General features: G+C 45.2%; 1 protein-coding gene across 3 annotated transcripts in view; it reads right to left on the bottom strand.

Moving 5' to 3' along the window:
- ETS1 (ETS proto-oncogene 1, transcription factor) overlaps positions 1-12,347 on the bottom strand; it is a 295,332-nt gene that overhangs the window by 254,204 nt on the left and 28,781 nt on the right. For 2 of the 3 annotated variants that reach the window (XM_033918930.1, XM_033918929.1), the window contains exon 3: positions 2,195-2,339. In XM_033918930.1, the coding sequence (XP_033774821.1) occupies positions 2,195-2,339 (145 nt within the window). Of the gene's footprint in view, positions 1-1,598; positions 1,655-2,194; positions 2,340-12,347 lie in introns of those variants that run through there. The other variant, XM_033918932.1, reaches the window with a different exon arrangement.

Raw genomic sequence — 12,347 nt, 5'->3', positions numbered from 1 at the left:
CTCTCTCTCTCAACACTGAGCCATTGACATACGAGATGGTTTTATTTGGAACATTATTGAAACCGAAGAATCCAGTTGACAAACATAAAAGCAGACTTCTTTTAATTAAGACAGGGATTGCTATGCAGATGATAACCAGGAATTGGAAAAATTATGACAGGTTAAATCTATCCTTTTGGTGGGAAACATTGTGTTTATATTATAGGTATGAGAGAATGTATGCGGAACAAGTGGGAAATAATAAAAAAAATTCAAAGAAGCCTGGGGTCCATTGGAAACATTTATTAAATTGTAGATTGGTTAATTGGAACAATCCTTAATTTTTGGAATTTTTTTTATTTTTCCACACACATCCAGATAGGGGGGAGGGGAGGGAGGGGAGAGGGTATTAGGTATTTTGTTTTTTATACTTATGCAATTGTAAGTGCTATTAATTGTTTATATCTGTACGTTTATCTGTATGCACTTTTTCTTCAGTTTGGAAAATTAATAAAGATTAACAAAAAACACTGAGATAGTGTCTGTCTGTTAGCAGATGGCAGGGTGTTGCATACGTGCCTCAGTGCACTGCAGCAATGTTTTCTGCAGTACAGACTCTACAAGCAGTTCAGATCAGTAGGATGCAATAATACACTGTGTCCTCATACTATACCCCAGCACACATCATCAATGATTCTCATCCTCTCATTATATAGCAACACCGAGGAGGATCATAGAATTGACAATCTTCTCCTAAAACAAAGCAGTGTTGAGGAACACACAGCATGGGTGACCTTCATCCTTTCAACAGGACTTTTCCTCCTCTTCCCCTCCCCTGTAATATGGCACTCAAGGCACACGCAGCACCTCCTTTCAACAACTTTTCATCCGCTTCTCCTCTCATATTATATAGCACACTCAGTGTACAACAGCACTGATAATCCTTATCCTTTCAACAAGAAGTTTCTACCTCTTCTTCTCTCATATTATACAGATGTTTCAATGAGCATGGGATCACATAGCATTGATGTGAGCTCTAATGTGAGACTCTAATAAAAAACATTAATCCTTTGGTGTCTGTGGAACAAAACATGCAGTTAGGACCACTAGTTGGCTCAGCCTATGAACCTTGCCTTGTGACACCCAAGAAATATGAGCCTTAGGAAGACTGTATAAGTGCTGAGAATGAGCTCAGTGGCTTCTGGGACTGAAATAACATCAATGCATCCATCTTCTTTGTTAAAAGGTTCAAAGTTTGCCTATGACTTCAATAAGAAGGACAAGACACATGGGGGGATTTCTATACATTAAGTACTATTCTATTCTATTCTGATCATTATAAAATAGTGATAATGCCAGATCCCACAAGCACCAGACATATACCTCCTGAAGCCTGGTGTAAAATCCAAAATTTGCAATATTTTGGAAAACCATGACCTGCCCATATGCATCACATGGGTAACGTGCTATGAGATTTAGATGCCCAGTGTTAGAGAATAGCACAGCCAGATGCATATCCAAATCTTATTTGGTGATAATTAACATCAATTACTGGTTGTTAGCACTCAGTTATTGATGGTTAACAGCTCTAAAGCCAATTATGGGCTAGATTCACTAACCTCCGATCCATGGCTGATCCGTGTCCATAGGGCCTGCAATCTAGCCTGAGGTAACCCTAAATAAAGTGCATTGCAAAAATCAAGTATCGACAAGACCAAGCAAACAGAGCTGAATATCAGACGGTCGATCTCTGATTTCATGTTGCTTTTTTAAATTATTTGTTATATTAAAGCTCAGTGCCTATTATTCATATTTGAGGTTTGTATTCAGCCACATATAATTTTTTCATTATTCGTATTCAGCCAAATAGTGAAATATGCTATTCGGCACAGCTCTAGGCCCTCTACCCAGCTGTAGTATTGTTCCATTTCCATTTTTAAAACTTTTTTATTAAATTTTTTGTAAAACTATACAAACAGGAAAAGAAATAACAGATCAGGGAACATATACATACTTGAGTGTAGTATTGTTTAGTGACTCATCTAACAGAGGAATCATCATGGCTACGCTAGTCTGGATTTCTCGAGTACTGCTGCAGCTCGCTGCTGTCTGCTCCTATCACTGATGGTGTCTAATAATTTGACACAGGATATCGGACCATCTGCTGAGGTGGGTTTGTACAACGTAATAAGAGATCCAAGTAGCAATGTCCTACCTGCACTGAAGAGCTCCAAACCCGTAGGCACTTCTTGAATGGCTGATTCTTCCCAGGCTGGATAACAAACCTTCTGCTGGTAACAGCTGGACTGAAATCCACAGCTCATGCAAGGATCTTCATAGGCGTTAACCAGGTCATGCCTCTGCACATAAAATATCTCCGTTATATGAATATTTTACCATGCTGCCTAATATGGCATATTATTTGTATTGTGTTGATGTTTATTCTATGGGCTCTTTTTACAAAGGCACGCTAGTGGTTTAATGTGCGCAATACCGCACGCTAAACCGCCGGCCGTGTTAGCCGCTACCGCCTCCTCTTGAGCAGGCGGTAGTTTTTAGGCCAGCACGGGGTTAGCGCGTGATGAAAAGTCACGTGCGTTAACCCCGCTAGCGCGGCTTAATAAAAGGAGCCCTATGTCTGTTATATGAATGGTCTACTGTGCCATTTCAATATGTTTATTTTTGTTGTATTAGGATTTAATTTGCCTTATTGTTTTTACTGTTTTAGACTGAGATGTCATTTTGCTATTGTTATACTGTTAAACAGAGCTGCATTTCGATAAAAAATTTCCATCATAATTAATTGTGTGATTAAAAATGTTTAAGCCCAATTTTATATATGCATTCTTTCTTTCTTTATTTCCTTCTGCAGCTCTTTGTGACTTTAGGCAAGTCACTTAACCCTCCATTGCCTCAGTTACAAAATAAGTACCTGTATATAATATATAATCCACTTTGATTTTCACCACAGAAAGGCAATTTTGATATATATCAAATCCCAACCCCCATTCCTTTCTCTAAAGGACTGATAATCTCTCTCCCTTCTACCTCCAGACCTAACATAGTAACATAGTAGATGACGGCAGATAAAGACCCGAATGGTCCATCCAGTCTGCCCAACCTGATTCAATTTAAATTTTTTTTTTTTTTTTTTTTTTTTTTTCTTCTTAGCTATTTCTGGGCGAGAATCCAAAGCTTTACCCGGTACTGTGCTTGAGTTCCAACTGCCAAAATCTCTGTTAAGACTTACTCCAGCCCATCTACACCCTCCCAGCCATTGAAGCCCTCCCCAGCCCATCCTCCACCAAACGGCCATATACAGACACAGACCGTGCAAGTCTGCCCAGTAACTGGCCTAGTTCAATATTTAATATTATTTTCTGATTCTAAATCTTCTGTGTTCATCCCACGCTTCTTTGAACTCAGTCACAGTTTTACTCTCCACCACCTCTCTCGGGAGCGCATTCCAGGCATCCACCACCCTCTCCGTAAAGTAGAATTTCCTAACATTGCCCCTGAATCTACCACCCCTCAACCTCAAATTATGTCCTCTGGTTTTACCATTTTCCTTTCTCTGGAAAAGATTTTGTTCTACGTTAATACCCTTTAAGTATTTGAACGTCTGAATCATATCTCCCCTGTCTCTCCTTTCCTCTAGGGTATACATATTCAGGTCTTCCAGTCTCTCCTCATACGTCTTCTGGCGCAAGCCTCCTATCATTTTCGTCGCCCTCCTCTGGACCGCCTCAAGTCTTCTTATGTCTTTCGCCAGATACGGTCTCCAAAACTGAACACAATACTCCAAGTGGGGCCTCACCAATGACCTGTACAGGGGCATCAACACCTTCTTCCTTCTACTGACTACGCCTCTCTTTATACAGCCCAGAATCCTTATTCAGATTATGCTGATGATTGTTCCTGGACAAAACCACCTGCAATCATGAAGATACCTCTCACAATGGGAACCAAGACCTTCACTAACAAGGTTTCTACCTACCTCTCCACTAGAGGGCTGCTAGATACTACTGACAAAGGGTGGACATGACACCCTCCTATTAACCTAACTGTATATGTCCGAAAAAAATGAAAACCAATATACAGTATCTGAACCAATTCACCAGAAAAATTGGAATTTAAGGTACAAATGAATCTTAATGAATTACTTACTCTACATAGGGATCTTTAAAGGGGGCATTTCACAATGAGGATTTCATGCTTATATACCAGTGTATGTGAGTAAAGCCTCCTACAAAATTACCCCATGTGTAAAAGTATGCATGATAACAAAAACTTTTACATGACTTGGATGTAGGTGTGTGCAAGAGCATAGCCTGGGTACAGAATGGTTGGAGTCACAGTTCATATGCTGTTGGGTTAATAGTCAGCCTATTGTGGTAAGCGGCTTGTAAAGTACTTCTAGTCACCACAAAACTAACCCCAGATATTCAATACTGGGGCATGGCTCCTGGCACTGAATATCCAGGTATGTTAACCGGCCACTAATCTCAATTTTCAAATCTAATCAGTAACGCATATCCTTGCAGTATAGAGGATCTTCAGAATGCTGTTAGATGCAATAGCTTTGAATCATGCTGCTCAGCTCTTCATCGATCCCGCTTTTTTTTTTTTAATTTTCTTTTTATATATATGTTTTGCTTTAAATTCAAAATAACTTAGGGCTCCTTTTACAACACTGGGCTAGCGGTTTTAGCATGCGCTTAGCGCGTGCCAAATGACCGTGCGCGCTAGACACTAATGCCAGCATTGAGCTAGCGTTAGTTCTAGCCGTGTAGCATGGGTTTAGCGCATGCTAAAATTCTGTGTGTGCATAAAATGCTATCGCAGCTTAGTCAAAGGAGCCCTTAGTTCAATAATCCAAAATACTTCTTAATCTGATTAGATTTGAAGACTGTTATTGAATAGAGCCCAGTCTATTTGTGTAACAGCTAGAAGTCAACTGAGCATTGGTTGATTAAAACCTATGCCCAGGTATCTTGCCGTGTAAAGTTAGTACAGCATTTTTATGACTTTATGCAATGTTTAGCTAGTTAATGTTCTGAATATTGCCACTAGCTAGCTAAAAGTAGGTTTTGCCCAAGCTTCTCCCTGTACTGCCCCAACCAAGCCAGTTACAGAATGGCTAGTTAGCGGAGACATTCATTTGCACTGCCTAGTTATAAGTGCCACAATCAAGAGTCAGTCAGCTCAGTGGGGTTTAACTGGAGAGGAGCCTCTCCAACCTGGTTAAACCCTTTGGAATATCAACCCAATTATTTAAAAAATGCATGTCAGTTGTCTGATCTTTTGATGGCTAAGGAAACTGAAGGGAATTATTGTTACTCTCCCATGATTAGCACATTCTCGCTGTAGGGTTCCTTAGTTTTATTCTGCTACTTGATTATTTTCTAAAGGTTTACCTAGCCTGTTTTCTTTGTTTCGTGTAACTTCTTCCTGAAAGAATCAATTTGCTTTTCCTGACTGGTAATTGTTTTTTTTTCTTTGCATATTTTCCATATCTGTATCACGTATATATTACTTGAACTATGTGATATATCTGCATTAATAATAATTTTTAAAAAATACATGTCTACACACAGACTTTCATGAATTTATATTTATACCTACTCCTGAGCAGGTGTCAATGTGTCCACACAAAACAGAAAGGGATACCAAAGTGCAAAGTCTTAAGAACTGGAATACAGAACACTTTAATTCTAATCACCCAACATGGCTCGTGTTTCGACTCGAAGCTTGCGTCAGGGGTCTGAATGTGTTGACCTACTTCTGGCATGCATGATCAACAAAGTCTCAAATAGATGAAACAAAATTGAATGACTTCTTCACGTTGTCACATGAAAGCGCACTTGACATACTAAATCAGCCGGTCTTCTCAATGCACTGTCAATTTGCTAATTGCAGTTCTGTAGTCTGCAGACAGTATGTCGAGAAGACCGGCTGATTTAGTACCTCAAGCACACTTCTATGTGACAGTGTGAAGTAGTCATTCAGTTTTGTTTCATGTATATAAGACTTTGTTTTTCTTGCACGCTAGAAGTAGGTCAAAGATACATTCAGACCCCTAACGCAGGCTTCGAGCCAAACCACGGACCGTGTTGGGGCGTTAGAATTAAAGTGTCCTACATTCCAGTTCTAAAGGCCTTTTGTGCTATTTTTTTTGTCATATGACAGGTGTCAATGTGTGCCAGATTTGTTTTACCTGCGATGTTTGCAGGTATTGTGCTGCTTTCCATAAGGCACCTTTGGCTTCCCCACCTCAGTGATCTGTAATAAGATTACCCTCAAAGGAGGTAATTTTAACAAGTCACTCTCAGGCTTAAGTAGCCACATACACACATAAATAACTTTTATAAAATACAGACAGGTGTAAAAGGATGTGCTTTTAGGCATCTACAGGGGTGGAATCTGGACAGAGTTTACAGTTACGCACATACTTAGTCTCCCTGTGTACATGCTTGAAGTACACACGTTTACTTACACCAAGTATAACATAAGAATATAAGAATTGCCACTGCTGGGTCAGACCAGTGGTCCATCGTGCCCAGCAGTCCGCTCACGAGGCCCTCTGGTCAAAGACCAGCACCCTAACTGAGACTGGCCCTACCTGCATACATTCTGGTTCAGCAGGAACTTGTCTAACTTTGTCTTGAATCCCTGGAGGGTGTTTTCCCCTATGACAGCCTCTGGAAGAGCATTCCAGTTTTCTCCCACTCTCTGAGTGAAGAAGAACTTCCTTATGTTCATACGGAATCTATCCCCTTTCAATTTTAGAGAGTGCCCTCTTGTTCTCCCTATCGTGGAGAGGGTGAACAACTTGTCCTTATCTACTGTCTATTCCCTTCAGTACCTTGAATGTTTCTATCATGTCCCCTCTCAGTCTCCTCTGTTTGAGGGAGAAAAGGCCCAGTTTCTCTAATCTTTCACTGTATGGCAACTCCTCCAGCCCCTTAACCATCTTAGTCACTCTTCTCTGGACCCTTTCGAGTAGTACCGTGTCCTTCTTCATGTACAGCGACCAGTGTAAGTCATCATGCCTACATCCAGGATGCATTCATTGCCACATGCACTAGCATTTTATAATGACAGGTAGGCACCTACTTGTCTTTATAAAATAGTACCTACCTAGAAAGGTGGCTCTGTAGGTGCTTACTGTAGGTGTTAAAATTACCCACTAAATAGCCAGTGATACAAGGGATCTATGAAAAGCCAAATAATCTAGGAGCTATGTCAAGGATCTAGAAACGAGCAAAAGTAGGGTTACCATATGGCTCAAGAAAAAGGAGGATGGATTGAGTCATTCAGTTTTACTTCCACTGAAAGCAGTGGAAATAAAACCCAGATGTCTCAATCCGTCCTCCTTTTTATGGAGCCATATGATAACTCTAACAAAGGTGTCTAGGAACCAAGCCAAAGACTTAAAAATAAGAAAGGTTGGTTTAAAGTAATATAAGGAGCACAAGAAGAAAAAGTAAAAAAAAGGAAGTCCAAAAAGCAAGAAACAATCAAAGGAACATAGGGAAGCCACCTGCAGCAATAAGCGCTATTGGGGTGGTATACAGGAGGGTATAGTAGGTTGGGGGGGCACACCATAAGTTATAAGGAGGTTATGGTGAGATATACAGCTGGCACCCTTTCTGTGAAGTTCACAGCAGTGCCCGCTAAGGTGTCCCATTGCTCTGTTGGGATGTCTATGTGGCCAGTCCATTACTATGCTGCCCCACCCACGTCCAAATAATTAGGATTAGGACATTTTCAACATAGATGTTTTTCTGATCGAAAATGGGGTATAAAGTTTAGTGGCTAAGATTTCTAAGTAAATAATATGTATATTTGGACGTCCAGCAGTTTGCCATTCGAAAATGGCCATTTTTGTTCCTCCAACTTTGGACCTTCAGATGAAAACATCCAAGTTGGACTTACCGTATTTTCGCGGATATAACGCGCGCGTTATACACGTTTTTACCTACCGCGCATACCCCTCGCGCGTTATACGCGTGAGCGCGGTATACAAAAGTTTTTCTACATAGTTCCCACCCCGCCCGACGCCCGATTCACCCCCCCCCCAGCAGGACCGCTCGCACCCCCACCCCGAACGACCGCTCGCACGCGCTCCCACCCGCACCCGCGATCGGAGCAAGAGGGAGCCCAAGCCCTCTTGCCCGGCCGACTCCCCGACAATATCGGGCCAGGAGGGAGCCCAAACCCTCCTGGCCACGGAGACCCCCTACCCCCACCCCGCACTACATTACGGGCAGGAGGGATCCCAGGCCCTCCTGCCCTCGACGCAAACCCCCCTCCCTCCCTCCAATGACCGCCCCCCCCAAGAACCTCCGACCGCCTCCCCAGCCGACCCGCGACCCCCCTGGCCGACCCCCATGACACCCCCACCCCCCTTCCCCGTACCTTTGCTAGTTGGCCGGACAGACGGGAGCCAAACCCGCCTGTCCGGCAGGCAGCCAACGACGGAATGAGGCCGGATTGGCCCATCCGTCCCAAAGCTCCGCCTACTGGTGCGGCCTAAGGCGCGTGGGCCAATCAGAATAGACCCTGGAGCCTTAGGTCCCACCTGGGGGCGCGGCCTGAGGCACATGGGCCCAACCCGACCATGTGCCTCAGGCCGCGCCCCCAGGTGGGACCTAAGGCTCCAGGGCCTATTCTGATTGGCCCACGCGCCTTAGGCCCCACCAGTAGGCGGAGCTTTGGGACGGATGGGCCAATCCGGCCTCATTCCGTCGTTGGCTGCCTGCCGGACAGGCGGGTTTGGCTCCCGTCTGTCCGGCCAACTAGCAAAGGTACGGGGAAGGGGGGTGGGGGTGTCGTGGGGGTTGGCCAGGGGGGTCGCGGGTCGGCTGGGGGGGCGGTCGGAGGTTCTTGGGGGGGGCGGTCGTTGGAGGGAGGGAGGGGGGTTTGCGTCGAGGGCAGGAGGGCCTGGGATCCCTCCTGCCCGTAATGTAGTGCAGGGTGGGGGTAGGGGGTCGCCGTGGCCAGGAGGGTTTGGGCTCCCTCCTGGCCCGATATTGTCGGGGAGTCGGCCGGGCAAGAGGGCTTGGGCTCCCTCTTGCTCCGATCGCGGGTGCGGGTGGGAGCGCGTGCGAGCGGTCGTTCGGGGTGGGGGTGCGAGCGGTCCTGCTGGGGGGGGGTGAATCGGGCGTCGGGCGGGGTGGGGGTAGGGGGTCGCCGAGGCCAGGAGGGTTGGGCTCCCTTCTGGCCCGATATTGTCGGGGAGTCGGCGGTCCTTCGGGGTGGGGGTGCGAGTGGTCCTGCCGGGGGGGGGGGGGCAGGGCAGGGCGGGTAAACGGAGAGTCGGGACAGCGCACGGAGAGTCGGGGAGGGAGAAAGGAGAGTCGGGGTGGCCAGAGGAGAGTCGGGGCGGGCGAAAGGAGAGTCGGGGTGGCCAGAGGAGAGTCGGGGCGGGCGAAAGGACAGTCGGGCAGCATGCGCGTTATACCCGTGAGCGCGGTATACAAAAGTTTTTATACATAATATTGTGGTTTCTGCGCGCTATACCCGTGTGCGCGTTTTACACGGGTGCGCGTTATATCCGCGAAAATACGGTAGATGTTTCAAAATTGCCCCTCATTATATCTTTGTTATACAGAAGTAATCCAGAATGAATATGTACAAAGATATATTTGAATATTCTGGCACCCCAGTATATTGTATGCAGTTATTTCTCATATAAATTCAGGATATATGGATATCCTGAACATTCCGCAGTCTGAGGGTCCTATGGGCAGGTGTAGGAAGTCCTAGCCTATGATACTGCCTTCTTCAGCCTCTTCCTATCCTCCTCTTTTCCTCACCTCCTCTTCCAATACCCTCCAGGCTTAACTAACCCAAAACAGTCATGATACTCTTCAAACCTTCTAAAAGGCCTGGGGGAAAGGCAAGCAAGCCTAAGAAATAGGAGACCACATGCAAAAGACCAGTGCCCATAGGGTGCTATGCAGTCCCACAGAAAAGTATTTAAACAATTAATCAAGATAAGGGAGCCAGAGCTGTTTACATCAAAACTGTGCATCGTAAAATCCACTCAGAGGTGGCACAGTGATACCCACATACTATTGCAGACCTTTGATCCAGGGGCACAGAAATTGTTTCCAACAGCAGAGGATGAGAAGAACTCCTGGTAAGGAACCCCCCCTGCTGGGTTTTCCCCTGACATAACTGGGGATAGATACTAAATAATAGCCCTTCCCTTTGGTCTGCAACAGAGTAATTTATCAGGTTAGAGAGGAAAAGAAAAGCGCTTCAAAGGTGATTCAGGCAAGCCAAAGGTAAACTAGTATTAGATAGGCAGACACAATAGCTGAGCAGCAAGTGCTTGGCACTGTTGTGTGGAAAATCAGGGTTCACTTCCCAGCCCTGTCAATGCTTGGGATTCCCTTTAGGGATGAACTTAGCTATTGTTCAATGATGACATCTGTTGGCTGAAAATGAGGGTACACATGATCAGTGGCTTCCCAGTATAGACTATCACTGAAAATCCTGGATCAGGGAAAGTTACAGACACAAAGTTAATACCCTAAGTCAGGGGTGTCAAATGTCGGTCCTCGAGGGCCACAATCCTGTCAGGTTTTCAGGATTTCCTCAATGAACATGCATGACATCTATTAGCATACAATGAAAACAGTGCTTGCAAATAGATCTCATGCATATTCATTGGGGAAATCCTGAAAACCCGACTGGATTGCGGCCCTCGAGGACCAACATTTGACACCCCTGCCCTAAGTAGTTGTAAATGAATACCCTTAGAGTTATTGCTCAAAAGAGTCTGGTGCTTGTAGAGCTAGAAGTCTAAAGGATAAAGTTTTGCTATGTCCTCCTCATCTGTAGAAAGCATCATCGAGCACACCTCTGGTCAGTTGAAAGGCAGATTTTGATGTCTAGACCTTTTATTTGGAGGGGGGAGCTCCTCCACAGACCTGAGAAGGTGGCCCAGATCCTTATGGCAATCTGCATAACATGGCCCTGCAAAGAAGGCAGCCCCTGCCAGACCACCCCACAGCAACAACAGCGGCAGCCACAAGACCCTGAGGATGAGGAGTCCCCTCATCCCCATCCACAGAAAATGACAATAAATCAAAACAGAAGTAACAACAAACCAAAAAGCTTTTCTCTCTATGACTGTACTAATAAATGTCAGACAGAGGAAGTGAAAGCCTGGGTGCCATAAAGAGTCAGATTTAAAATTACCGGCAAAAAGCACACATACAAGTTCACTTGCAAAATTTTAAACAGCAGCCCATTTGCTTAAAGCTTTAGTTTTCTGCAGCTTCTGAAAGAACAAAAAGTGCAATGGATTTGTTTTAAATCAAATTCTGTGCAAAAAATTACTAAGGGATTTTTGCCACTCCTCACCATCCCCCTAACTGCTAAATTTAAGAATTGGAAACAAGTAACTTTTGGAATTGGCCCATATCCTATGCAATGCGAGTGAAAGTTTATAATATATCCCATCTGGAAGCCCTTGGTTCCTGCGGAAAACCATGTTGTCACGGATTTTCTAAGGATGATGTGATATCCTGACATAACAGGAAGAGGTACTTCCCTCCCAGGGTCAGCATCTGCCTCACTACTTCTTCCAGGTCATAGAACTCAAGCCTGTTAGAGTTCAAGCTTCTGCAAACTAGGCTGGAGCTTATGACATAAAATTCTTCTGGCTGCTGACAGATGGACCAGAGCTGGCAAGTGTAAAAAGAATCATATGTCTTCCATAAAAATCTGTGACATGAATAGCCTTTGCAAGAAAAGCAGACAGAATTCACTAGGCTCCACCAATACTCACAACAAAAATGAGAACAGAAAGGAACATACCTATCTCTAAAACAGCAAATGTTAAACCGTTTAAAGCAGGGGTGCCGAACCCGCGGCCCACGGGCCGCATGCAGCACCTTGAAGAATTCTGTGCGGCCCCGCACACGATGCAGTGTTTTCCTTTGCCAGCTCCCTCCTCCGTCTTGCTGCAGTGTTTGCTTAAAGCCGCGAGCAGCGGATCCTATGTGCCTCTTGCGGCTGACCCAGAAGTGTTCCCTCTAACCTTGCGACATCAGAGGGAACGCTTCCAGATCAGCTGCAGGAGGCGCATGGAAGACGCTGCCTGTGGCTTTGAGCAAACGCTGCAGGCAGGGATTTTGCTCCAAGAGCCGCAAGTTCAGTGCCGCCTGTAACTTCACCCAGATCCTGGGGAGCCCATAGTGACTGAACATCAACACAGCCACTGAGGAGGAGCTGATGACCCTGCCAGGGGTGAGCCGGGTTCGGGGCAGCTGCAGGTGGCATGTGTGCCCATCGAGCCCTTCCCCGGTGTGCACAAGTGCCGACCCTTGCTGCGCGTGGCCACGTGGAAC

This window comes from Geotrypetes seraphini, chromosome 13, assembly GCF_902459505.1.
Source record: "Geotrypetes seraphini chromosome 13, aGeoSer1.1, whole genome shotgun sequence".
Classification (NCBI taxonomy): domain Eukaryota; kingdom Metazoa; phylum Chordata; class Amphibia; order Gymnophiona; family Dermophiidae; genus Geotrypetes; species Geotrypetes seraphini.
This window is presented reverse-complemented; position numbering and strand designations above follow the sequence as displayed.